Source organism: Piliocolobus tephrosceles, unplaced genomic scaffold (assembly GCF_002776525.5).
Source record: "Piliocolobus tephrosceles isolate RC106 unplaced genomic scaffold, ASM277652v3 unscaffolded_108, whole genome shotgun sequence".
Lineage (NCBI taxonomy): Eukaryota > Metazoa > Chordata > Mammalia > Primates > Cercopithecidae > Piliocolobus > Piliocolobus tephrosceles.
The window spans coordinates 949,144-973,803 of record NW_022291865.1 but is presented as its reverse complement, the minus strand read 5'-3'; the positions used below and the strand labels follow the sequence as shown (position 1 = coordinate 973,803).

Genomic DNA, 24,660 nt, shown 5'->3' with positions numbered 1-24,660 from the left:
GCTGCAGCTGTCTATGTTATTTCTAATGGTGGGGTGAGGAGGGGAGCAGGCTTCAGGAAATGAAAAGAGGCAGTGGGATTATTTATGATGGAAAGAGACTCCAGATATGGCATCCTGGGAACACTGATTCTCAGGTGGGTGGAAAGCATTAACATTTTACCCATATTCCTCATCAGCTTCTGAAAATAATCAGGATGCACTTCTGTTTGCACTTTATTCATTATGACTTAAGATTTCTCTCCCCACAATCTCCTTCTACTGTAGAGACAGGCTCAGAGCAGGTGGCCAAGGAAGCTGATAGTCAATACCAGGGACCAGGAAGGTCGTGACCAGTCCTGGAGGCCCCAGGCTGTACTTCGACCTATAATAGACAGGGAATGGGAGTCATATCACAACTCTGCTCTCCAGGAGCATTGATACTTGGAAATTAGCGCTCTGCCTGTAGACTCCTTCACTCCAGGGATCTCCCTGGGTGCACTCTAAGAGCCAGACAGCACCAGATTAGGGGTTTGATTCTGGGTCAGGAGATGGAGGCTCAAGCTGTGCAGCTGGGAACTCACCTTGCTGTTCCGGGCTCTCCTTCCCCTCATGCTGGGCCCATGCAACTGCTCGTCGCTGCTCAGGACTCAGAAAGGCCATTTGCTCAGGAGTGACAGCCACAGCCTGAGCACTGGTGAGACTAGATAGTTGGGTGGGACTAAACACCACCTGGGGGCAGGGGTAGGAATCAGTACATGCCAGTTGGGCCCTGGCTCTCCTGTGGTCACCCCAGTCCATTAATACTTACAGCAAATTTAGGAGGAGGGATGACAGAAATGGCAAGAGGAGTAAGGCCCTGGATCTGTCCCTGCAGCAGTGCTGAAAGAGCCAGGTCTGGGATCCCAGCTGTTGAAGCAAGTGGCATCCAAACATTGTCTTAGACTCACCTTCCTTCTCTTCAAACTAATAGACTTTCTCTAACTACTCCCAAAGTGCCCTACCGTAGACCTTCCCCAGTATATCTCTAGCCCCTTATGTAAGCACCCTCTCAGGTCCCCACCTTAAGAATTGCAGGGCAGTCTTCCATCCAGTCCACCCATGGTATAGAAACCAAACCAACTTGCACCAGCAGTAGCCCAGCTCCCCACCTGCTATGGTGCCAATTTCAGTGAAGATCTCAGGCCCCCAGTTACTGATTGGGCCAAAGCCACCAGGCAGTACAAGGAGGTGGGCCAGAACCTCCAGTTGTTCTTCAGAGCACTGGAGATGCAGGCTGCCCAGGAAGAGAGCTGCTTGGCTGTAGAACAGTGGGAAGGAAGGAAGAAGAATTCAGCTTCAGCGAAAGGGGCTGTGGTCATGAGACAAAGGAAGAGATGGCTTCAGATGAGTTCCCTTCCTCCATGGGACCAGACCTTCATGATCCTTCTTTCCCCCGTAAGTCCACCTTTACCTCAGCACCACCACCCTCAGCCCCTTCACAAGTGACCTAAACTCCCAGCTGCTGATGTGCTGGAGCTCCTCTGGCCGCAGTCCACAGAGCGTATAACCCAGCGCTGTCAGATGAATGAAGTCCAGGTGGCTCACATGCCGACCACTCTGCCGTAGGAAACTGGAGACCACAACACGGAGCTGGGGTGGGGGTTGGGGGCAGAGGGGAAGCAGAAAAGTTATGGAGAATGAATGGACAGGGAAGTGATAGGTGTTGCTGGGTTACATTCTGTTACTATTAAGACCTAAAGAGTCACGGGGAAGGCCGAGGACTCAGAAAAGCAAAGGATAGAAAAAGAGGAGGCCTCCAGGAAAAGAGGTAGGAGACAGTATTATGTGTTCAGGGCCTCAGAGTGAATAAATCAGAGTCCTGAAGGTCACTAGTAGGGGGTCTCAACAAAAGATAGAAAGAATGACCAGGTAAGGTCACAGGAAAAAATTCCTTGGGCTTTAGATGATCTACAGGGCTGTGTCTGTGGGATGGGTGTTTGGGAAGTGGTAGGGAGGAGGAAATGTGTTACCTGAGTGGAGCTCCAGCCATCTATCTGCCCCAGGGTGCTCAGTACTCCCCAGTCCACTAGGATCAGCTCCTGTAGTTCCCGATCTCCTAGACCTATTAAGAGCCGACCGAGCTGCAGGATCTGCTCAGGACGAAATCCCCGGGGGGGACCCCACAACTAGGAGAAAGAGAGTAACAATGTGGGTGGGAAAGTAGTGGATTGGGAGTCAGAATGCTGGGTTTTAAGTCTTGCCTCTGCCCTTAGCTGTATAACTCTAGGCAAGTCACCTGCCTTTTCTTTAATTTCCTCCACTGTCAAATGAGACAGTTGCCTTACAGTTCCTCTGATTAACGTGTTTTGAAAGAAATTACAGTCAGTGGAAAAGAAGAGCAAACTAACTCTAGTCCATGAGTTCTACACTTTTATGTGCATCAGACACAGAGACACTTACTAAAACACAGATACCTGAGGCCCAGCACAGTGGCTCACAGCTGTAATCTCAGCACTTTGGGAGGCTGAGGTGGGAGGAATGCTTGAGTCCAGGAGTTCAAGACCATCCTGGGCAACACAGCAAAACCCCATCTCTACCCAAAATACAAAAGTTAGCCAGGTGTGGTGGTATGCACCTGTAGTCCCAGCTACTTGAGAGGCTGAGGCAGGAGGATCGCTTGAGCCCAGGATGTAGAGGTTACAGTGAGCCAAGATCATACCACTGCACTCCAGCCTGGGTGCTGGGTGACAGAGTGAGACTCTGTCTCAAAAAAAAAAAAAAAAAAAAAAAAAAGGCAGATGCAGATGTCTGGACTCCTTCCCCCAGAGGCTTATTTTTTTATTTATGAGACAGGGTCTTGTTTTGACACCCAGGCTGGAGTGCAGTGGTACGACTGCACCCTCCACCTCCTGGGCTCAGAGGATTCTCCTACCCCAGCCTCCCAAGGAGCTGAGATTACAGGCATGCACCACCATACCCAGCTAATTTTTTTTTCTATTTTTAGTGGAGACAGGGTTTCACCATGTTGCCCAGTCTGGTCTCAAACCCCTGGGCTCAAGCAATCCACCTGCCTCCGCTTCCCAAAGTGCTGGGATTACAGGCGTGAGCCACCGCGTCCAGCCTCCCCGAAGGTTTTTATTAAGTCAGTGTAGCATGGTAATCCAGCACTGGCATTGTTCCTGTGCTCGGTTCAGCAGTACATACACATAAAAACATGGGAATGATACAAAGATTAGCACGGCACCTATGCAAGGATAACACGCAAATTCATGAAGCATGCCATTATTATTATTATTATTATTATTATTATTATTATTATTATTTTATTTATTTTTATTTTTATTCTTATTTTTTTTCGAGGTGGAGTCTTGCTCTGTCGCCCAGGATGGAGTGCATTGCTTGACCTCGCCTCACTGCAAGCTCCACCTCCTGGGTTCACGCCATTCTCCTGCCTCAGCCTCCCAAGTAGCTGGGCTACAGGCGCCCGCCACCATGCTTGGCTAACTTTTTTGTATTTTTGGTGGAGATGGGGTTTCACTGTGTTAGACATCATGGTCTTGATCTCCTGACCTCATTATCCACCCACCTCAGCCTCCCAAAGTGCTGGGATTATAGGCATGAGCTACCGTGCCTGGCCGAAGCATGCCATTATTTTTTTAAGAAAGAAAGAAGAAAAGAATAAAGAAAAAAATCTGTTCCCTTGATGATTCTGATACACATTAAAATTTGGTAACCACTGCTTTAGTCCCTCTATTCATTATACTAGCGCTCTTTCCTCAATATTTATCCCCACTCACCTCCAACTTGTGACCCAAATCTTCTAACTCTTATCTCCTGCTTCCCCCACCTCTGATCCAACTCTCCATTCTCTTTGTGTCCTACCTCACACCCAAAGAGCTTCCTCATGGCCATCCCCAGTTGACTCTCCATCACTAACCTGTTTTGCTTTGCCCATGGCTGCCCGCAGTTCCTCAGGCCCAAGTCCTGGGTCCCCTGCAAATAGTGTCAGGCAGTCCTCAAAGTCTGAGAGCTCCATCTCTGCAATCTGGGTTGCAGACCAGGCTGCTGGGAATGTCCCTCGTACATCTGCACAATTTGGCACAGGTTCTGAAGGGGGAAGGCAGGGTCAGGAGGTCAGTATGGTAATAAAATATGCCCAGAGATATCTGTAGATGGAATGACTCTTCCAACCTTTGGAGGATGGAGCACTGTGGGAAGTAGGGACCAAAGGATTATTACAGGGTAAGATGTATAGGGCTTAGAAGATAATAGAACAAGAAGTGACTGGAGATGCCAAGTCCCTTGTTTTATAGATGAAAGACTGAGGATGTTGGTCAGGGATTTAATGGCAGAGCTGAATTTGAACCCAGCTCTCGAGCCTCACAATGTCTCCTTCAAAGCTGCTAGGGATCTCCCCAGCAGAGAGCTCCACACTTAGCTGAGCTAGAGCTTTGTCAGCTGTTTAAAGAGAGAAGACAGCAGGAAAATGGAAATTCTGGGCTAAAAGAAAACTTAATAGTTTACAAACTCCCAAAGCTATAGAATTCTAGAACTAGAAGAGATCTGAAGATCATCCCTCTAACCTCTTCTTTATAATTAGAAAACCCAGTCCCAGAGAAAAGCATATGCAGAACCCAAACTATTTGATACTCCCTGTACATCCTGCTGGACATACGAGTATTTGGGTAGTTTCACCTGGAAGATCCTCAGCAGCTGGTCGCACCAGCCCTGCTACCAGGGCTGCTTTCTTCGCAGCCAGCTGTGGCCCCCTACACAGCTGTCCAACTGTGCTCTGCTCCCAGCTCTGCTGCTTTTCTAGAAGCCGCTCCAGGGTCTCTGGACCCAAAGCCTCCTGCATGAGAAGGTAGAAGGAGAGTGGGGAGATCTGGACAGATCAGGGCCTGCTGCTGTAGCTATAATTCCAAAGTCCTATCTCTGTTTCGCAGTCTCCCCCCAGATCTAGGCTTCATATCCTTTGCCCTCTTTGGCCATGGGTCCTCATAACCAGCTCACCAGTCCCCCCTATGCATTTACTCCCTTCCCTTCTTCCTTCATCTCACCCTGGGGATCAAGGAAATTGCCTCAGTAGACAGAGTGAATACTAGGCGTCCAGCTTGCTCTACTTCATCCTGGCTCCACAACTCTGGTTTCCTGGGGACAGGAAGAAAATTGGGGGCTGGGGAGCTGAGGGAACTGTGAGGAAAAGGAGGGGGAAAAGAGGACATGCTAGGATTTGGGACACAGGGCTCCAAGGGACCTTAAGAATATAGAACAGGCTGCCACTGATGATGGTGGTTGAAGGATTGGGTACAGAATGAGTTAGAATCTGAAGTTCTCGAAGGTCCATACCCAAGAACAGACTCCTGCAATAGCAGCCATCCCAGCTCTGTGGCAAATGTCTCTCCTAGGCAGAAACCTTGCAGCTGACTGAGATGGGACAGCAGGATGTGTAGGGGGATCTGTCGTGTGCTCTCTATCCCCAGGAATCCAACCAAAGGGCCTAAGGTCTCCAGCACTTCCCCTGAGAGTGGAGTCTCCTTTGGAGCCTGGAGAAGAGCATCAGAACGTGGACAATGCAATTCTGACTCAGAGTACCAGAAACCTTGATCAAGACACCAAGCCCCTTGACCTTCTCTCCTGCTCCCAGCTCAGCACCCTGTGATGCTTACTACTTTTGTTCAGTTTCTTAAGCAATGAGCCCACATAGGAGCAGGCAGAAAGTCTGAGAGGTGGACTCTAAGAGATTTCTTGGACTCCAAGAGGTTTGGACAAGTAGCATGAAGCATATTATCAAGGAACGGAACTCAGAGGCAAAACAGGGGCCAGGGTCTTGAAGACAGGAACCTGTTCGGCAGCAGGAAAGCAAGAAGTAGAGGGTTAGGGGACAGTCAGAGAGCATTGTCTGAGGAGCAAGAATTGCCCAGGGCAGCAAATCTGAGTCTGGTAGGGTGGACTCTTACCAGGTTTTGTAGTGCCCTCTCTGCCAGGGCTGCCTGGTGGAGTGGGGTCAGTGCCAGCAGCTGCTCTGGAGCTCTCTGCACCAGCTCCACCACCAACATAATGGATTCATTGGATAGTCTGTCCATCAACTGGATTCTATTATAGCAATTTGACAACAACAGCATTCAGCTGGAACTGGGCCAATTCCAGAAGGGACCACAGAACCCCACAGTCCCCAGCTAAGATGTGACCCCAGGCCACACTTAGTGAAGCTGGACAGGAACTGATAGTAAACAGCTCCAGGGCCAATTCCCACCATCAAGCTTGAATGGAGGAGAAAAAGGGAGTGACATATTTCTAGTCTTCCTAAAAAAAAATAACAAACAATCCTACCTGATCTAATGGACTCAAAAGCTCGAAATATTAAGTACCATTAATATTTCCCCATTTTATAGATTAAAAAACTGAGGTTCACAGAGGTCAAATGTTGAGGTCTCTCACTCCCAATTCCCGTTTTTTTCCACAGGGCCACCCTTCCTCTACTTGTGAAGAGGTCTCATCTTCTTTGTATGTGCTATACAGTTTACAAAGTTCTTTGAGGTGTTATCTCATTTGATCCTACAACAAGACCTGGCCTCACTCCATCACCCAAGCTGGAGCACAGTGGTGCCGCGATCTCAGCTCACTGCAACATCCACCTCCCAGGTTCAAGCAATTCTCGTGCCTCAGCCTCCCGAATAGCTGGAATTACAGGCACGTGCCACCATGCCCAGCTAACTTTTGTATTTTTAGTAGAGATGGCATTTTGCTATGTTGGCCAGTCTGGTCTTGAACCCCTGATCTCAGTGATCCACCCACCTTGGCCTCCCAAAGTGCTGGGATTATAGGTGTGAACCACTGCGTCTGGAGAAAATAGGTGTTTCTTTTATTCCTCTTTCACAAATGAGGAACTCAGGTTTTTTGATGCATTGTCCAGGACCTTTCACCTCATCTATAACCTTGGAATTTTAAATTATCTCATAGAACCCATATATTTAAACAGATTTGAATGGCATTTAAAAAAGTAAAAACAGGCTGGACGCGGTGGCTCAAGCCTGTAATCCCAGCACTTTGTGAGGCCACGGCAGGCAGATCACGAGGTCAGGAGTTCGAGACCAGCCTGACCAACATGGTGAAATCCCGTATCTACTAAAATGCAAAAATTAGCTGGGTGTGGTGGCACACGCCTGTAATCCCAGCTACTCAGGAGGCTGAGGCAGGAGAATTGCTTGAACCCGGGAGGTGGAGATTGCAGTGAGCTGAGATGGCACCATTGCACTCAAGCCTGGGTGACAGAGCGAGACTCCGTCTCAAAAACATAAATAAATAAATAAATAAATAAATAAATAAATAAATCCCTTTTGCCCAGAAATCAGAGGTGATAGCCTGTACCATACCTAGGACTGCCAATTCTGGAACTGGGCTAAGTCATACAAGAGCTAAAATATGTGGAAACGCCTATAAAAATGTAAAAAGGTTGGGAAGCCAAGGTGGGCAGATCACTTCAAGTCAGGAGTTCAAGACCAGCCTGGCCAACATGGTGAAAGCTCATCCCTATAAAAAAATACAAAAATTAGCCTGGCATGGTGGTGCACACCTATAGTCCCAGCTACTCGGGAGACTGAGGCAGGAGAATTGCTTGAACCTGGAAGATGGAGGTTGCAGTGAGCCGAGATGACGTCACTGCACTCCAGCCTTGGTGACAGAGCAAAACTCTGTCTCAAAAAACAAAACAAAACAAAACAAAAAGAAATAATGAAGTCAACTACTTTTACTCCATTTCATCTCCATATTCCCCAGCAAGACTGTAACACCAGCATTTTCCTATTCTGACTTACAGTGCAGATGGCAATGGGGTGGTGGTAGGGGTAAAACGAGAAAAGCAGCATACGAGTAAGATACTAATAAACTTCTCTATCGGTAGGGAGGAGCCTTGGGTTCCTATAGCCTTTTCTTCCCACAACCTATATATGAATGTGCTCTACAACATTCCTACCATGGGGCCATCTGACCTAGGCTTAAACAGCTCCAAGGACCAGGAATTCACTACCTTAGTTTTTCTTATACTATGTAAAAATCTGATCTCCATTAACTACTCTTAGTCTTGCCCAATGGGGCCACTCGTAAATATGACAATCTAATTTCTACTTGATAGCCCCTCAGGTATTTGAAGGCATTTATCACATTTTTCATACATTTTCTCTCGATCTACTCCTCTGAACGCACTAAGAACACAGTGCCCTGAGCAAACTACAATCCTCTGGGGCAGCATCGGAGCATTGCCTCCCTCACTTTAGACCCTATATCTCAATCTCAATTAATGTGGACTAGGTTATTGTAAGATTACTCAGCAGGCCTCAATACAGTGTTGCCACCCTCAGCTGCCCCATGCTGGAGCATATTCTGGGAATCAGTCAATACATAGAGCAACTTTGAATAAAATCCTCTGCTTTGGGCTATAAGTGATGTCAGGGAACTACCAGACAGAAAAACCGCCTCCTCTAGGGCAATCCCTAAGGGCAGATCTTCACCCCAGATTGAGCTTTCTGAGGGGCCAACATTTCTAGCTGCAGTACTTACGGTAAGTCCAGGAGTAGCTTGCTATCCAGCCCATTCAGTTCTGGCCCTAGAGTTGTCCATTCTGGTTCTGGCATTGCCATCCTCCGCTGTAGCTCTGCCCAGATACAGGCCCTCTGTAGGGAAGCAGGGTGAGGCCAGAGCAGAACATATGAGCTGGCTTCTATACCTAGGGTCCCAGCCTCCCTGCTCCTACTAATGTCCAGGCACCCTCTCTCACCAGGCTCCCTCGAACTCTAGTGGGCAGCTGATAGATCATGTGCACCACTTCAAGGAAGTCTACCATGGAGTTGATCTGCTGCAGAAACTCACAGGACATGCCCCCTGCCAGGGTGCCCAGAGCCCTGTGGGTGTGTGAGTCGGGAGATGCTCATTCAACACATACAACAGCCTGTTTGCTACTTGATATCAGTACTCTCAACACAAGTTTATTCATGGCAATTTATGGTTTGAGAAATGTTTTACATAGATATTCTCATCAACTCCCCATAACATCACTGCTGTTTATCAGAGAAGAAAATAAGGATTTACAGAGGTCAGGTGACATTCCCAATATCATTCTACTAGAAATGTGGTAAACTGAAACTAGAGCCATATCTTAGATTCTGAAGCCCTTGGGAGGCCGAGGTGGGTGGATCGCCTGAGGTCAGGAGTTTGAGACCAGCCTGGCCAAAATGGTGAAACCCCATCTCTACTAAAAGTACAAAAATTAGCTGGGCATGGTGGCACACGCCTGTAATCCCAGCTACCCCAGAGGCTGAGACAGGAGAATCGCTTGAACCTGGGAGGCAGAGGTTGCAGTGAGACGAAATCGCACCACTGCACTCCAGCCCGGGCAACAGAGCAAGACTCTGTCTTGGAAAAAAAAAAAAAAAAAAGATTCTGAAGTCCATTGTTCTTTTACTGTGGTTGTAAGTAAAGTGATACCCTCTTATTCCTATTTATTCTTGCTTGGACGGTGCCTCTGAAGTCACCCTGAAATAAACTAATAGTAGCAAATGCCTACTGGGAGTTTACAATGGACCAGGAATTGTGTTACACACCTCACATGACTTACCTCATTTAATCTTCACAATAACTACCTATGAGGCTGGTGCCATTGTAATTCTCATTTAAAGAAGGGAAAACTGACACAGGGAGGTTAAACGACTTGCCCAAGGGCACAAGTAGGTGACAGGACTGGAACCTGAATTCAGGTTTTCTGAGTCCTTTGGCTCTAGTCAGGATAGGTATGGCACTGTGGAAGGACAGGAGGGCAAAGGGAGGAGCTAGGAGAACGTCCATGAGGCAGGGACTATGCACCATTCATCCCTATATCCCCCATTCCATATCACATGGTGCCTGGCACATAATAAGCACTCAAAAAAATGTTGGTCGAATTCAGTGCACTGCTCAACACAAGTTACTCACTGTAGATCCCTGAGGGTCAGGTTGGTGGGTACTTGCATCTTCTTCCAGAGAAACTGTGCCTACAAGAGAAAGAAAGAGGAGCCACTTCCCAGAAGAGACACTGTCCAAGGATACTCCCTAGAGTAGAGAGGCAGGACTGCTTTGGACCCAGTCCTGCCTCTTCACTCTGTAGGACGCAGCAGCCTCTGACTTTCCCAGATGCCTACTCTTCTCTTAGAGAGTGAGAAAGAAATGAAAGAAAAGGGAAGGAGAAAGAAAAAGAAAAGCAAGGCCGGGCGCGGTGGCTCAAGCCTGTAATCCCAGCACTTTGGGAGGCCGAGACGGGCGGATCACGAGGTCAGGAGATCGAGACCATCCTGGCTAACACGGTGAAACCCCATCTCTACTAAAAAATACAAAAAAACTAGCCGGGCGAGGTGGCGGGCGCCTGTAGTCCCAGCTACTCAGGAGGCTGAGGCAGGAGAATGGCGTAAACCCGGGAGGCGGAGCTTGTAGTGAGCTGAGATCCGGCCACTGCACTCCAGCCCGGGTGACAGAGCGAGACTCCGTCTCAAAAAAAAAAAAAAAAAGAAAAGAAAAAGAAAAGCAAGTCAAATTATAAGGGATTCTAAGGGGCTGGGTGCAGTGACTCAGGTCTGTAATCCCAACACTTTGGGAGGCCAAGGCAGGAGGATTGCTTGAGGCCAGGAATTCAAGACCAATCTGGATAGCATAGTACCTTAACATAGTGTCTCCGCAAAAATTTTAAAAATTGGCCGGGCGTGGTGGCTCACACCTGGAATGCCAGCACTTTGGGAGACCGAGGCAGGCAGATCACAAGGTCAGGAGTTCGAGACCAGCCTGACCAATATGGTGAAACCCCCATCTCCATAAAAAAAAAAAAAAAAAAATTAGCCAGTCATGGTGGCGGGCATCTGTAGTCCTAGCTACTCGGGAGGCTGAGGCAGGAGAATCACTTGAACCCAGGAGACAGAGGTTGCAGTGAGCCGAGATCGCGCCACTGCACTCCAGCCTGGGCAACAGAGCAAGACTCCATCTTTAAAAATTTTTTTTTTTAATTAGCCAGGCATGGTGGTAACCACCTGTAGTCCTAGCTATTCAGGAGGCTGAGGCAGAAAGATTGCATGAGCTCAGGAGTTTGAGGCTACAGAGAACTCTGATCATGCCACTGCACTTCAGCCTGGGCAATAGAGTGAGACTCTGTCTCAATCAATCAATAAAGGATACTAGCGATAAGCTGACCAAATAGGGCTGAGGGATGGGTAAAGAAGGTAGACTACATTGAGGGAAGGAGTTCTGAAATTAAATGGGGAGAATTACCTGCTGCTCAGACCAGGGCAGCTCCCGGTAGTGTCTTCGGTTTGCCAGAAGAGCCAAGGAATCCAGTTGTAGCAGCTTTAATGGGAGCAGGGGAAGCAGGCAGTCTGGCCAGGTGGTGGGAACAGGCTGCTGGCAGCGATGGGTATAGCAGTGTAGTGATAGGTGAGACTCTGGACTTGGCACTCAGAGAAAAGAAACCATGGGGGTGGAAAGGGACCAAAGGTGGGACAGAAGTGGAATGGCATTTGCCACTGTAGGAATAAACACCTAAGAGCCTCAGACGGCTGGCTGCCGTGGTCAGGTGTTGCTGCTAGTTAGGCACCAGGCGAACAAAGTCCCTTAGCTTCTCTGAGCCTTGATCTTTTCAGCTGAAAGCAGGGTGGGTGGCTTGGAAGATTTCTCAGGCCCTCGCAGCTTTGACATTAGTCTAGGACAATGTGGGTGGATCATGCTGTCCTGCATCCAGAACTGGGGAGGGCTGCTAATGGGTACAGAGCTAACCAGAGCTCTCAGGGCCACTGCAGGGTAGTGGGGGAGGCAGCACCAGCCATATGAAACTGCCCCAAAATGGGGAGAGGAGCTCAGCTGGGAGATCTCACACTTACCTGACCAGGGATACACACAGCTGGACCGGCACCTGTTGCACCCATATTTTTAACGCCATCTTTAACCTGCATGAGAATTGGTTGTGTGTGTGTGTGTGTGTGTGTTTAAGTGGGGAGGTATGAAAGGCCTTCCCTGGCCTCAGAGAAGATGCCTTCCTCCCAACCAGAGAGAGCCCGTATCCCTGATTGTCTCATCCTCCTTGCTACTCTCATACTTGAAAGGTCTGCAGTAGTGCTGCGGTCTGGCAGGCTGAGAGGCGTGACAGTTCAGGGGCCAGGCAGGAACAAGCCCCAACCAGGACTCGCCTAGGGATGGCCTGGAGTGTCTGGGGGCTGAGGCCGGGCAGCAGAAGGTGCAAGGAGCAGAATTCCTCCAGGGATAGCTGAGGAGCAAGAGAGACAAGAGGCCTGAAGAGGAAGGGAAGGGTGGTGGGGAAGACAACAATCACAATGCAGCAAGGCAATAAGTATGAGGGGAATGGAGAGAGAGGAGGGCAGATGCAGAAGCCAGGGAAAAGGGGGATAGAGACCTCTGGCGAGAGGCTGAGAGGTTGCTGCTACTCACATCATGCCTAGGAAGGAGCCGTCCAAGCAGCAGGACAGCCTGTGTTGGGATGGAACCAAAAACAACAGCTCTCAGGACCCAGCAGCCAGGTCCTAAGTGGGTTCCTAAGGCAAACCCTCCAAAACTTCTCGCTCCCTCTTAAACATCCCCAGTAACCATCCTCAGTGACTCAGGTCCCTTCTTGATCTGAGGAAAGGGAATGAAGGTGTCCTCGTGTGGACAGAGTTTACCTCTACTGTTCACCTGGGGAAAGGAGGGGCTGGTTTTATACCTGAATGGGATTCTCTTGACAGGGCTCAAGCAGGGATGGAGGGTGCATGCCAGGGAGTGAGAGAGGCAAACCTGAGCAGGTGTAACACTAGCTCCCTGCAGGACAGGAAGCATGGCTCTAAGCTGGGGCTCTGACAGCTCCTGCAGGAAGCGGAGGCCCAGCTGAGGGAAGAGAGGGGCCCAGACCCGCAGCTCCCGGGGGCTCAGCACCGCTCCTCCAGATGAGCGCAATACCCCCAGAAGTTCATATGCCACCTGTAACCAAAGAAGGTTTAGAGCTGGAGAGAAAAGACAGATGAACCTTGAACTTCCTCTCTAACCCCACATCTGAATTTCCCAGGGCTTGGGCTAGGGTTTGGAACTAGGGATTGGACTGGAGTAGATTAGGTTCAAAATGGCAAAGGGTGTGTTTAGGGTGCCACAGACCAGATAGGGAAGGGCCAGGAAGAGGTGGTAACAGGTAAGAATGGCCATGGAGTAAGGAATGGAGGTTGCAAAAGCGGGATGGGGGCTGGTACCACTGTGTTCAAGTTGACACAATGGGAAAGTCATCCACACAGACCCAGGGGAAGCCTAGAGTCTTCTAGGCTTGGACTGAGGGGCTCACCCGTCCTTCCGGGCTGAGGGTCCCGTTGGCTGCACATTCCAGCAGCCCCCGTTCTACTGGCCCCATCGGATCACTCAGGGGCACTAGGCTCTGCAGCTCCTCAGGACTCAGGAAACAGGCGAGGGGCCCAAGCCTGAGGAGGGCATGAATTGACCTTTGTGTGGTCCCTGAGACTAGCACTAAGGCAGGCCTGGCAGCAGACAGTGTGGGTACATACATTGGGCACTCTGACCACTACACCACTACACAGGGGCACCATCTAGAGACCTCTCCTGGAACTCTGCGCTGCCTGGGGCCACTGCCTACTCCCTTGCCCCTTCCTTCCTAGAACACCTACCCACCATGACACCTGTAGCTTCCTCTCTTTACCTCTTCCACTTTGGCCTTGGTTACTGATCCCACAACTCACCTGCGTACCTGCTCCTCACCATCCTGGACACTCTGGTTTACCAGGCTGCGCAGCACATGGCGGGCATGCCCTGGCCCCAGACCTGCTGCTGGCCAGCTATCCTCCAGGGCCTGGATCTGAGATGGGGAAGGTTAGCTTGCACTGGGGTCACTGTGGGGTTCTTGCAGGGAGGGGCCACTGAGAGACACGCCATTGACTCTCGTCCCCACTAGAAGAAGATAGGCCAGTCAAATAAAGAAGATGATTCTCATACCTGGTGAGGGCTGAGCTGCAGAAAGTTCTCCAGAGGGAGGTGGGGGAGGAGGGGCAGCACTGCCCACAGCAGCTCCTGGGGCCAGGCAGGCACTTCCCCAAACAGTTCAGGGGCCAGTAGACGCTTTGCCAGAGCCTCCTTCTGTTCAGGCCTCATTCCTGGGCTGTAATCCCGGATGGCAGCCAGGCTGCGAGGAGTAATGGGTCTTAACCCTTTGTCTTCTTCCAAACTGTTTTCCTCTGACCCTCTGTAGCCCTGCTGTCTAGATAGGAAGGAGACTCTCCCTTTTTTGTTTTGTTTTGTTTTTTTGTTTTTAAGATGAAGTCTCTGTTACCCAGGCTGGAGTGCAGTGGCGCGATCTTGGCTCACTGCAACCTCTGCCTCCCAGGTTCAGGTTATCCACCTGCCTCAGCCTCCCAAATAGCTGGGACTACAGGCACCCACCACCAAGCCTGGCTAATTTTTGTATTTTAGTAGAGACAGGGTTTCACCATATTGGCCAGAGAACTCCTGAACTAGTGATCTGCCTGCCTCGGCCTCCCAGAGTGCTGGGATTACAGGTGTGAGCCACCACGCCCGGCCTCTCCCTGGTTTTATAGAGAGGACCTCTCTGATCCTTTTGTAGTTCATTAGCATCTTGACTGGGTTTTCACACTCAGGTATGAGATGTGCCTCTCTCAAACCTTGTTACGATGTTGGCACATTACCTATCTGGCATGAAAGAAAAAAACAGGAGCTCCGGAAGGAGCTGCTCCAGCTGGATGGGGTTGGCCTGACCCTGACAGGAGCAGGAGGAGTGCTGCAGGAACCTTACACACTGTCGTTGACTAACAGGGATGGTGGGAAGCGCATCAGGTCAGAGACAGCCAAGAAAGGGATGAGTGGTGACAGGTCAATGAAGAGCTGGGAGGTGAGGCGCGGGTACCGCTGGAGCAGCAGGGCTGTCAGGCGACCCAGGGCCTGCTCCTCGGATGGTGGTACCTGTAGGGGCACAGGAATGGATTCTGCCTCTGGAGACGTTCAGTATCCCTGCCATTTCCTCTCTGGAGTTCCTCCTCCCACTAAGGCAAGCCCTCTGAACACAAGGCTCCAGGTGCCCTTGCTCCCCTCTTTCTCTATGCTCACCTGCAGCTTCCCCTGCAGCATGAGTGTCAGGAAGCCCTGTGCAGCCTCCCTCTCTGCCGAAAGCACCAGCTGCTGGAGGTTTTCTGGGGGCATATGCAGGTATGCCTGTGAATAGGAGGTCATGGTGGGTATGGCCTCACAGGGCAGGGACCTCTGGCCATGGCTGTCACCCAGCCCCCCCATGGGCCCTCCACCTGTTACCTGCACTAGGATCTGCAGAGCCCAAACACTCTTTTCCCTCTGGAGCAGATCCCACAGCACAGGCTGGTGGGAAGAAAGACAATATGCCAACAGAGCTGTCTTCTCTGTCTCTCCTGCAGCTCCCCCAGGCTTTCCAACTCCACTTGCTGGGATGCTTGTCCTTCATCTCAACTGTGATTCTTCAGATATTAAGCTCTTTTAGGTCCAGGATCATATCTCTAATTTCTCTTGTACCCTCTCCCATGCCAGGTCCATAGTTGGATCAATTAATACCTGCAGACCTGAACCAAATACTATGAGACTATCTAATTCCATTTTACTGGGCCTAGGGCTTGAAAAATGGAGCCCTAAAATGGAGTAAGGGATCTTTATATATCCTACAGAACCTACCCAGTAAAGTGCCTTGCACATAATAGGCACTCAGTGAATGAATTATGGTGTGTAGCATATTCCCACCCCTCCATGCAACAGAGTAAAAACTGAAGCCCAGAAAAACTAAATTAAATTGCTTGCCTAAGATCACACTAATGTGTGGCACAGCTGAACCTAGAACCAAAGTTTTCTGATTGGTAGTGTCCCTGAATCTTTCTCATTCCTGCCTTATCTTCCTGTATTCTGCCAGCCTCCAATTCTCACTCTCTAGGAAAAAAATCAAGAGTCCTCTAACTTGATCCTTTTTCTTTCTGGTGCAGAAAGCGGGAGAGTCAAAGAGCCCAAAAGAATAACAAGGTAATATTTATTGCACATTTGTGTATCATGCACTGAGCTAAGCCCACAGCATGTATTATCTCATATACCAGTATCATCCCTAGTTTATAAATGAGACGAGAAAAATATTGCTCAGAGAAGTTAAATAACTCATTCAAGGCTGGTCACAGAACTAAGATATGAATACAAGCCTGTCTGACTCCAGAGCTGTGTGCTTCAACTACTACCCCACACTACTGCCTCTGAATACACGAGGAATTCCCCTGGAGGGCCTTCTCACTGTTCTAGGAGCTTTCCCTCTGGCAGAGCACTCACACTAAAGCAGGCCAGCAGCTCCATCTTGCTTATACCAGAGCTGGGGTTGACAATGGGTTCAAAGCCTGGTGGGGTTGGCTGCTCCTCCTGTTCCAGGTATTCCCCAATCGTCCGTAGCACACTGCGCCGGCCCTCTGGGCGAAAGGCATCCCAGAAGGAGCAGTTGTCTGGGAGACTGGAGAGCAGTAGGGCCCGACCCAGCATCCTCTGGGCCTCAGCACCCCCAGCCCCTGGACCCAAGAGGAAGGTCAGCAGGCGGAGGAGATAGTGTAGGCGTGTGGGGTGAGCAAGGGCTGGCACAGAGGACTGACAGCGTGGCAACTGGGAGAGCATGCCAAGGAGGAAGGGGCCAGGGGCCAGACAGAGTGGGGATGGTCCCAGTGGTGGCAGAGAGGGCAGAAGGGGGCCCAGCAGCCCTTCTAGGAAGCAAGTGTCATTGCCCCCACGACTTATCCTGCACTGGCCTGCTAGCCAAGGCCAGAAGGGCACCAGGGCATCATACATGGTGTCATTGGCACAGACCATCACCAGGAAGCTGCCCCCATCTGGGCAGCGTTCCCCACAGGGTCCAATGTGGCAGGGTGGGGAAGCAGTGACATCTGGGGTGGGGCCCTGGCACACATGCTGGACCCAAGCCTGGTTGCTGGGGGGCACAGCCTGTAGACTTGCCTCCCCACACAGTCGCTCAGCCCACAGAGTCTCATTCTCCAAGAAGCAGCCCCAAAAGATGTCTGGGGTGAGGGGAACAGGGGGCAGGCCTTCAGGGCAGCTGGTAGGGGGTGGGAGCAGGCCAGCACAGAGCCGCTTCACCAGGCGGCGGTTGGAGCCAGACAGGGCTGAAAAGGAGAGGTTACTACAGATCGCATTCAAAAACTCATCAGGAAACTGGTCATGACAGGCCTGTAGCCAGCCTTGGGCACCTGGTGCCCACGAGACTGCATACCACACAGCGGTCTGGCAGATGGCAATGGTGCTGGGAGGGGGCTGTGGAATGACAGGCTTGGTGTGTTGGCAGAGCAAGTGGATGGAGAAGTTGGAAATGCTGTAGGGTGGTGCTGGGCCTGAGGGGTTCTCACAGAGGGCCTCCACAGTGATGGCTCGCCGTTGGCGTGGGCTGATGTGGGCTGAGGGCTGAGAAGCTCTGGGCAGAGGCACACCTGTGCTCAGGCAGTGAAGGAGGGCAGGGGGTGGGGGTGGTGATCCAGACAGAAAGCCCAGCGCCTGGACATCCCAGGAAAGGTTGTGCCGGACGCCCCTGGGTGCAGAGGGAGGAGCAGGCAGGATCTGGTCAGTTCACATTTCCTCTGGCTGAAGATTCTGACCCTGACTCAGAGCCAAGGGGCATGGCAAGCATAGGCTTTTCTACAAGCAAGGTCCCTGAGAGTTTAGGCATTACTGGTTGAAATGCTGCGACAGGGCAAAAAGGAGAGAGCTGCCCCGCCAAGCTCCAAAATCACCTAGGAGAAGTCCCAGTTGGAATTCTTTCTGTCCACCTGGCTCCCTTCTGTCTCCTTTCTTCATATGCTTTTAGATAGCTTAAACACAGCCCTCAGCGGGCCTCCTGTTCGGAAATCTGCTCAGCAACTCAATATGTCTTAACTATGCTCTGGCACTGTTGTACTGAAGTAGGAAGAGGGTAGAGGAATCCAGCTGTGTCCTTATTTTCCAAATCCCATCTTTACTAGCTAACATTATTAAGCACTATGTGCCAGCACTGTTTTGTTTGCATGCACAGTATCAACTCATTTAATGGGGTGCAACAACTCTGTGGTAACTAATATTATCATTCTCATTTTATAAATGGGGAAACTGAGCTATAGAAAGACTATGTAACCTGCCCAAGGTCATATGGCTAGGAAGAGGTGGAGCTGGGACACCAACCCAGACAGTCACACTCCAAAACCACTAAACCACACTCCTCCCATCAGTTTTCCTCTCTAGAGGCTGACGTCGTCAGCTCTCAACCTCCAGATTTTCCAGGCCCAATCCCTCAGAACTGGTGCCCTCTTACTTACCATAAGAGCAGCTGTTGAAGGTTACCTAGGAGGGAAAGAGTAAGGAAGAGAACTACCCCAATTTCACTTTCCTTGCCCTGCCACATCCCAGCCCCAGCCCTGGCCACACTCACCTCCCTGGCACTGCCCATTGGCATCAGGCTCTGGCTGCCCCAGAAGGGAAAAGACCTCATCCTGCAGGGAGTGAGTGACACGGAGCAGCCCCTCCTGAAAGGCAGCATACAGTGGGGCCCCCACTGTGCGTAGCAGACCGCCCCAAAGCGCCTCCTCAGAGCCTAGCTCCCCTGTTGGGGTAAGCAAACCCAACAGACCCTGCAAAAAGTGAGGAGCTGTCTCCCTCCCACCGAGGCCTGTGGCATTGGTGGGGTCCACACTAGGCTGCACCTGCACCAGAGCTTGCCAGCGTGTGCCCTCTAACAACAGCAGCAGAGAAGGCAACCAGTCAGCAGCCAGGACACAGTCAGAGGGCCCATTACGGGTACACGGGGGCCGAGTTGGGGTAGGGGGACCCCCAGGAACTAAGGCTCCCAGCAGCACCTCCACAAGCCCACCCAGCACCCCTGCCTGGTGCACCAGGAAATCTCGGGGAGTCTGCTCCTGTCCCAGCAGTGCCAGCAGATCCCCCAGCAGCCCTAGCATTGGCTCCCAGTCCGGGCTGCCTCTCAGTGTCACTAGAAAATCATGGAGCCGGAGAGCAGGTGGCTGGAGAGGTGGGGGCTCTCCTACTGGTCCTTCCCCCATTCTCCCAGGCTCAAAGGAAGAAGAAATGTTGGCCAGGAATGTAAAGAACTGTGAGCGGCTCAGGGAGCTCTGGGAAGCCTGGTCCAGGGTGGAGAGCAATGACTTCAGGAAGGAGAGACCAGGGCCCAGGGACTGAGGCCCAGTAGGTGCAAGAGTCACTGTAAGGAGAGAAACCAGAGGTCACTAAAGGGGAGGAACATAGATCCCAAACTCAACCCTGCCTCTGAGCACAGTTCCCTACCTGGATCTAAAGATGAGGTGAGGGGATGGTGAGCTGAACTCCTTTCATTGGCCCATAGTAAGTCTTGGCCTGCTTTTCTTAGCCCTCATTTTTTCCTTTTGCATAAGTCTCTGCCTCTCTCCTTTGTCCTTCTATCTAACAGGTTAACGTCCACATTCTTAAAGTCTTTTTCCAGCCACCCTCATCCTCATCCCCAGTTCTGTTCACTGTTCTTCTCACCTGCAAAGGACAGCAGCAGCAGCGGCAGCCGGGGCCAGAGGCTCCGAGCCATGTTTCCAGGTGAACACTGGTACCGGAGGGGAGTTCTGGTTATTCTCAACTGTGTGGGATAGCCAGGTGAGGGCAGGGCACTGCAGGCAGCCTGAGGCTCCACTGACACTGTAGTGTGGTCTTTCAGGAAACAATATCTGTAACCTGACAGCAGGTTTGTTACCTGAGCCACTGAATATCTGATCCTTTGGCTCTGGAGAAGGGTATGCTTCTGTGAGAGGGACCAAGGATAGGGGATCCCAGGGGCCCCTGAGAGGAACCCAAGGAGATTGCTTGAGTTATGAGCCCGTGATGCAGAAAGGAATAGGCAGACATGGAGATGGAGAACCGGGGAACAGGTGTGTAAGGGTGTAATCTGGGGTTCTGCAGAAGCATAGAAAACAAAGAGGATATGAAGGAGCTAAGAAGCAAGTAGGATTTGAGGAAATTGAGGAAGAAAGGATGCCCAGGAGCAAGAAATTGGGCAGCAAGGTATAAACAGATGAGAAATGAAGACAGAGGTCTGGTACAAGGATGGAGAATTCAGGAAGAGGAAAGCTGCTTTCGACTCACTACCCAGAATCACAGAGTCCAAGAGCTGAGCAGTACCCCCGAGATCACATAGACCAAACTTTTCAACTTATAGATAAGGAAACAGACCCAGAGAAATGTGATTTACTTATTAGGCTATTCAAATGTTTGGGTCTTCCCTTCCCCTCTGGGATCCCCTATTATTTGGTTCTTTCTCTGTGGTCTAGGTGAAAGCCCTGTCAAAAACTCTGAGCCAAGAAGAGAGAAACCCGATTAAATCACTACGCACAGGGACTGATCTCCCTACACACAGAACTGCTCATGGAACAGAGAGAGAAAGAGATGCCATTCAAAATAATCTGGTCTGGTCAGGGTTAGAAGTCTTTTTTGTTGTTTTTGGTTTTTTGGGGTTTTTGGTTTTGGTTTTTTTGAGATGGACTCTCTGTCGCCCAGGCTGGAGTGCAGTGGGGCTATCTCACCACTGCAACCTCTGCCTCCCAGGTTCAAGCGATTTTCCTGCCTCAGCCTCCCGAGTAGCTGGGATTATAGGTGTGAACCACTACTGCCTAATTTTTGTATTTTTAGTAGAGATGGGGTTTCACCATGTTGACCACACAGGTCTTGAACTCCTGACCTCAAGTGATCTGCCCACCTCCTTGGTTCAAGCTATCATCCTGCCTCAGCCTCCCAGGTAGCTGGGGACTACAGGCATGCACCACCATGCGCAGCTAATTTTTGTATTTTTTGGTGGAGACAGGGTTTCACTGTGTTGCCCGGAGACAGGGTTTCACTGTGTTGCTCAAGCTGGTCTTGAACTCCTGACCTCAAGTGATTTGTCCACCTTGGCCTCCCAAAGTGCTGAGATTACAGGCTTGAGCCACCGCCCTAGGCCAGGGTTAGAACTCTTTTCCATTCTCCATTTATATCTCCCCAAACGCCTTCACTTTACACCAACTCTAAATAGCAATTCAACACTGAAGCTACACCCAAACTTTCATTCTATCCTCCTTTCCCTAGAACCCTTCCCCATTCTCTCCCTTAAATCCACACATGGAACTTCATTATTAATGTGCTTCTGACCTAGAAGATTCACTTAGGATCACGGAGTTTTACTTTTATGTATTTATTTAGAGACAGGGTGTTGGTCTGTGGCCCAGGCTGGAATACTGTGTATGATCCTAGCTCACTGCACCCTCGAACTCCCGGACTCAAGCAGTCCTCCTGCCTCGGCCTCCCAGGATCACAGAAGAGACCTGAGGAATCCTCTGGTAAGAACTTCTCATTTTATAGACAGGGGAATTGAAGCCCAAAGAAATGGAATGACTTAACCCGGGTCACAAAGACAGCTGGGAGCAATGATGGGATTTTCCAAGGCAAATCAAAAGTTGAGATGCGTGAAATGATCTGTTGTGCAATTTTACCAACATTCCCTTTGCCCATCAAGGATACCACATCTAGTCTGGAAAGCAGACAGATGAATCCGAGGGAGAATATGACCCGAGTTCCCAACAGCTTTCCAGTTCCAGCCCATTGTGTAATCCTTCTGAATTTCTGCCCTTCATTCTGTAACAACCCTCTTATAATAAATTCTCCTTTTTTCTTCATAGGGTAGCAAAAAATGAGATGGTCTAGGTTCAAACCCTGGTTCCAACATTTACTAACTATGTGTCCTGGGGCAGTTTCTAAATCTCTGTTTTTGTTTTGTTGTTGTTGTGGTTGTTGTTGCTGTTGTTTTTACTGTAAAAAGGAAAAAAGTCCTAGTGTAGAGTTTTTGTGAGGATTAAATTAGATAATGCATTTAAAGTGCTTAGTGCAATGTCTAGCATTCATTCAACAAAGATTAAGCACTTATTACGTGCCAGACACTGGTACAGAATAAACATTCACTCAATGTTACTATTACTATTATTAAAATAGCTCAAGATGATTTTTTCTACTTGAAACTAAAGGAGTTCTAATGAAGACATAAATGATTATCTGGAAGTTGTATCTTGAGTGAAAGACCTTCAGAACAAATATGAAACTAGTTGAGTCAACCAGAGAAACAATGAGGATTCCCTCAACTCAGCATGGAAAATTTCCTGGCAGTCCACGTTCTGCTGTTGTAAGCCATTGATTAAGCAATTCTCTTGCTGCTAAGGATTCAGACTATGTGCAAACTGAGGGCGAAGTGCTTAGGGTTTATGGCAAATATACCAGGCTATCTGAGTGTATTGGTTATTGCTTATAATTTGATAAAGTTCAACAAGAGCGAGACAAGTTCCAACCTACAGATGACCAAATGGAAACAGAGAACAACCAGCAAATTTAAATTACAAGGGTCCAGAACAAGAAATTAATCATATGTCCTGCTAAAATGAAATGGATGAGACTGGTGATAACTGGAACATTCTGTGATCTGCCAGTTAGAATGGACATACCTGGGAAGAGCCACAGGAGTTGAGACCTCTGAAACATCCTCACTCCCCAAAACTCCCACAGGGCACTCTCTGCCTGACAAGATAAAAAAAAACAAAAACAAAAACAAAAACAAAAACAAAAAAAACCTGAATCTGAGTCTCACTCTGTCACCCAGCTCACTGCAACATCCACCTCCAGGGTTCAAACAATTCTCATGCTTCAGCCTCCTGAGTAGCTGGGATTATAGGTGTGTACCACCAAGCCCAGCTGCTTTTTCTGTATTTTTAGTAGAGACAGGGTTTCGCCACGTTGCCCAGGCTGGTCTCAAACTCCTGAGCTCAGGCAATTCGCCTGCCTGGGCCTCCCAAGTGCTAGGATTACAGGCGTGAGCCACCGCACCCAGCCAGATGCCTCCCTTTGTAAAGTACAATTATTTTTCTCTCTTTTTGTTTTGGCTTCTGTAACTGAAATATTAATTGCTTACTAGTTATCTAGGTGTTCCTTACATTTCCCAGATCTCTTGCAGTTAGGCGGGCTCAGGTGATTAGTTCTGTTCAATGGACTGTGGTTGACCAAAGAATTTAAGAGCTAGCAAATGAGCCTCCAACAATCTCTTCCCTGTTGAGGCAACAGAAACTAGAAACTACATGTTGAGATGGCAGTGTCACAAGGTCAAAATAGCCCGAGGCTCTAAACTACCACAGCATTTACAGTCAGTCTTCGACACTTCTGAGTTCTGTATTAGTGGATTTGCCTAGTTACTAAATGTGTTTGTAACCCAAAATCAATACTTACAGTGCGATTGAGGTCATTCACAGACTTGTATTGAGAAGTGACAAGTTTGAGTCACCTGATACACATGTTCCCAGCTGAGGTGGAACAAGGCAGTGTTCTGCCTTCTTTTCTTGTTGCAGCTCTCGTAGTGTAAATATTAGTAAGTGTCTCTTTTTTTTTTTTTTTTTTTTGAGAGGGAGTCTTGCTATGTCACCAGGTGGGAGTGCAGTGGAGATCTCAGCTCACTGCAACCTCCGATCCCCTCGTTCAAGTGATTCTCCTCCCTCAGCCTCCTGAGTAGCTGGGATTACAGACACGTGCCACCACTCCCAGCTATTTTTTGTATTTTTAGTAGAGTCGGGGTTTTACCATGTTGGCCAGGATGGTCTCAATCTCCTGACCTCGTGATCCGCCCACCTCAGCCTCCCAAAGTGCTGGGATTTCAGGCGTGACCACCGTGCCCGGCCAGTAAGTGTCTTTTTTAAGGTCTATCTATTGATGCACTTTTTGCATTTTGGGGCTATTTGTTGGTGATTTCACTGTTTAAAATGGCTCTTACACTTAATGCCAAAGTGTTGTGTGGTGTTCTTAAGAGCAAGAAGGCTGTAATGTGCCTTATAAACTGTGCTAGAAAAGCTTCATTCACTGCCAGGCGAGGTGGCTCACGCCTGTAATCCCAGCACTTTGGGAGGCTGAGGCAGGTGGATCACCTGAGGTCAAAAGTTCGAGACCAGCCTGGCCAACCTGGTGAAACTCCGTCTCCACTAAAAACACAAAAATTAGCTGGGCGTGGTAGCGGGCACATGTAATCCCAGCTACTCAGGAGGCTGAGGCAGGAGAATCACTTGAATTCGGGAGGCAGATATTGCAGTGAGCCGAGATCGCTCCATTGCACTCCAGCCTGGGTGACAGAGCGAGACTCTGTCTCAAAAAAAAAAAAAAAAGAAAAGAAAAGCTTCATTCAGGCATGAGTCACAGTGTTGCTGGCCATGAGTTCAATGTTAATCAATCAACAACATATATTAAATAAGGTGTCTATAAACAGAAACACAAAGAAAACCAAGGTTATACATTTGATCAGTTGATGAAAATGTTGTGACCAGAGGCCCACAGGAATCTAACGCTGTATTTCTCCTGGGAGCAGTGGTTCAGTAGTCACTAATTCAGTTGTTTGCTGCAACTTTATAAAACATAATTATCACGAATAATAAAAATTTACTGTAGCTGCCTTGAACAGTTACCCAATCAGTATTGAAACCTCCACAAGTGAGTAAAATGCCTTTCTTATACTTAAACCACTGAGATATAGGGGTTAATTTATTCTTGCAGCACAGCCTTTGACTCTCCTGATTAAGACAGTTAAATTATATTTGCATTTTGATATCAGATCTCTGAATTCTAGGTCTT

The 24,660-nt window shown here is 49.3% G+C and overlaps 1 protein-coding gene and 2 non-coding genes across 3 annotated transcripts; 2 read left to right on the top strand and 1 right to left on the bottom strand.

The window, feature by feature from the left end:
• Positions 1-190: 190 nt before the first annotated feature.
• Positions 191-20,482, bottom strand: STRC (stereocilin). The gene is made up of 29 exons (XM_026447830.1): positions 19,519-20,482; positions 18,431-19,216; positions 18,318-18,342; positions 16,303-17,557; positions 15,280-15,342; positions 15,079-15,183; positions 14,768-14,934; positions 13,954-14,140; positions 13,701-13,816; positions 13,292-13,424; positions 12,757-12,939; positions 12,415-12,453; positions 12,065-12,232; positions 11,850-11,915; positions 11,245-11,370; positions 9,925-9,983; positions 8,735-8,858; positions 8,518-8,630; positions 5,919-6,054; positions 5,308-5,504; positions 5,019-5,109; positions 4,654-4,810; positions 3,896-4,065; positions 1,989-2,144; positions 1,466-1,608; positions 1,128-1,276; positions 788-885; positions 561-708; positions 191-361 (listed from the first exon to the last, which is right to left on the bottom strand). Exons 1-29 carry the CDS (start codon positions 19,568-19,570, stop codon positions 273-275), a joined length of 5,301 nt encoding a protein of 1,766 aa, XP_026303615.1. The 5' UTR covers positions 19,571-20,482; the 3' UTR covers positions 191-272.
• Positions 3,140-3,247, top strand: LOC111529192. The gene has a single exon (XR_002727342.1). It is a non-coding gene; the product is annotated as a U6 spliceosomal RNA (small nuclear RNA).
• LOC111529193 lies at positions 14,567-14,670 on the top strand. The gene has a single exon (XR_002727343.1). It is a non-coding gene; the product is annotated as a small nucleolar RNA U13 (small nucleolar RNA).
• Positions 20,483-24,660: the final 4,178 nt, after the last annotated feature.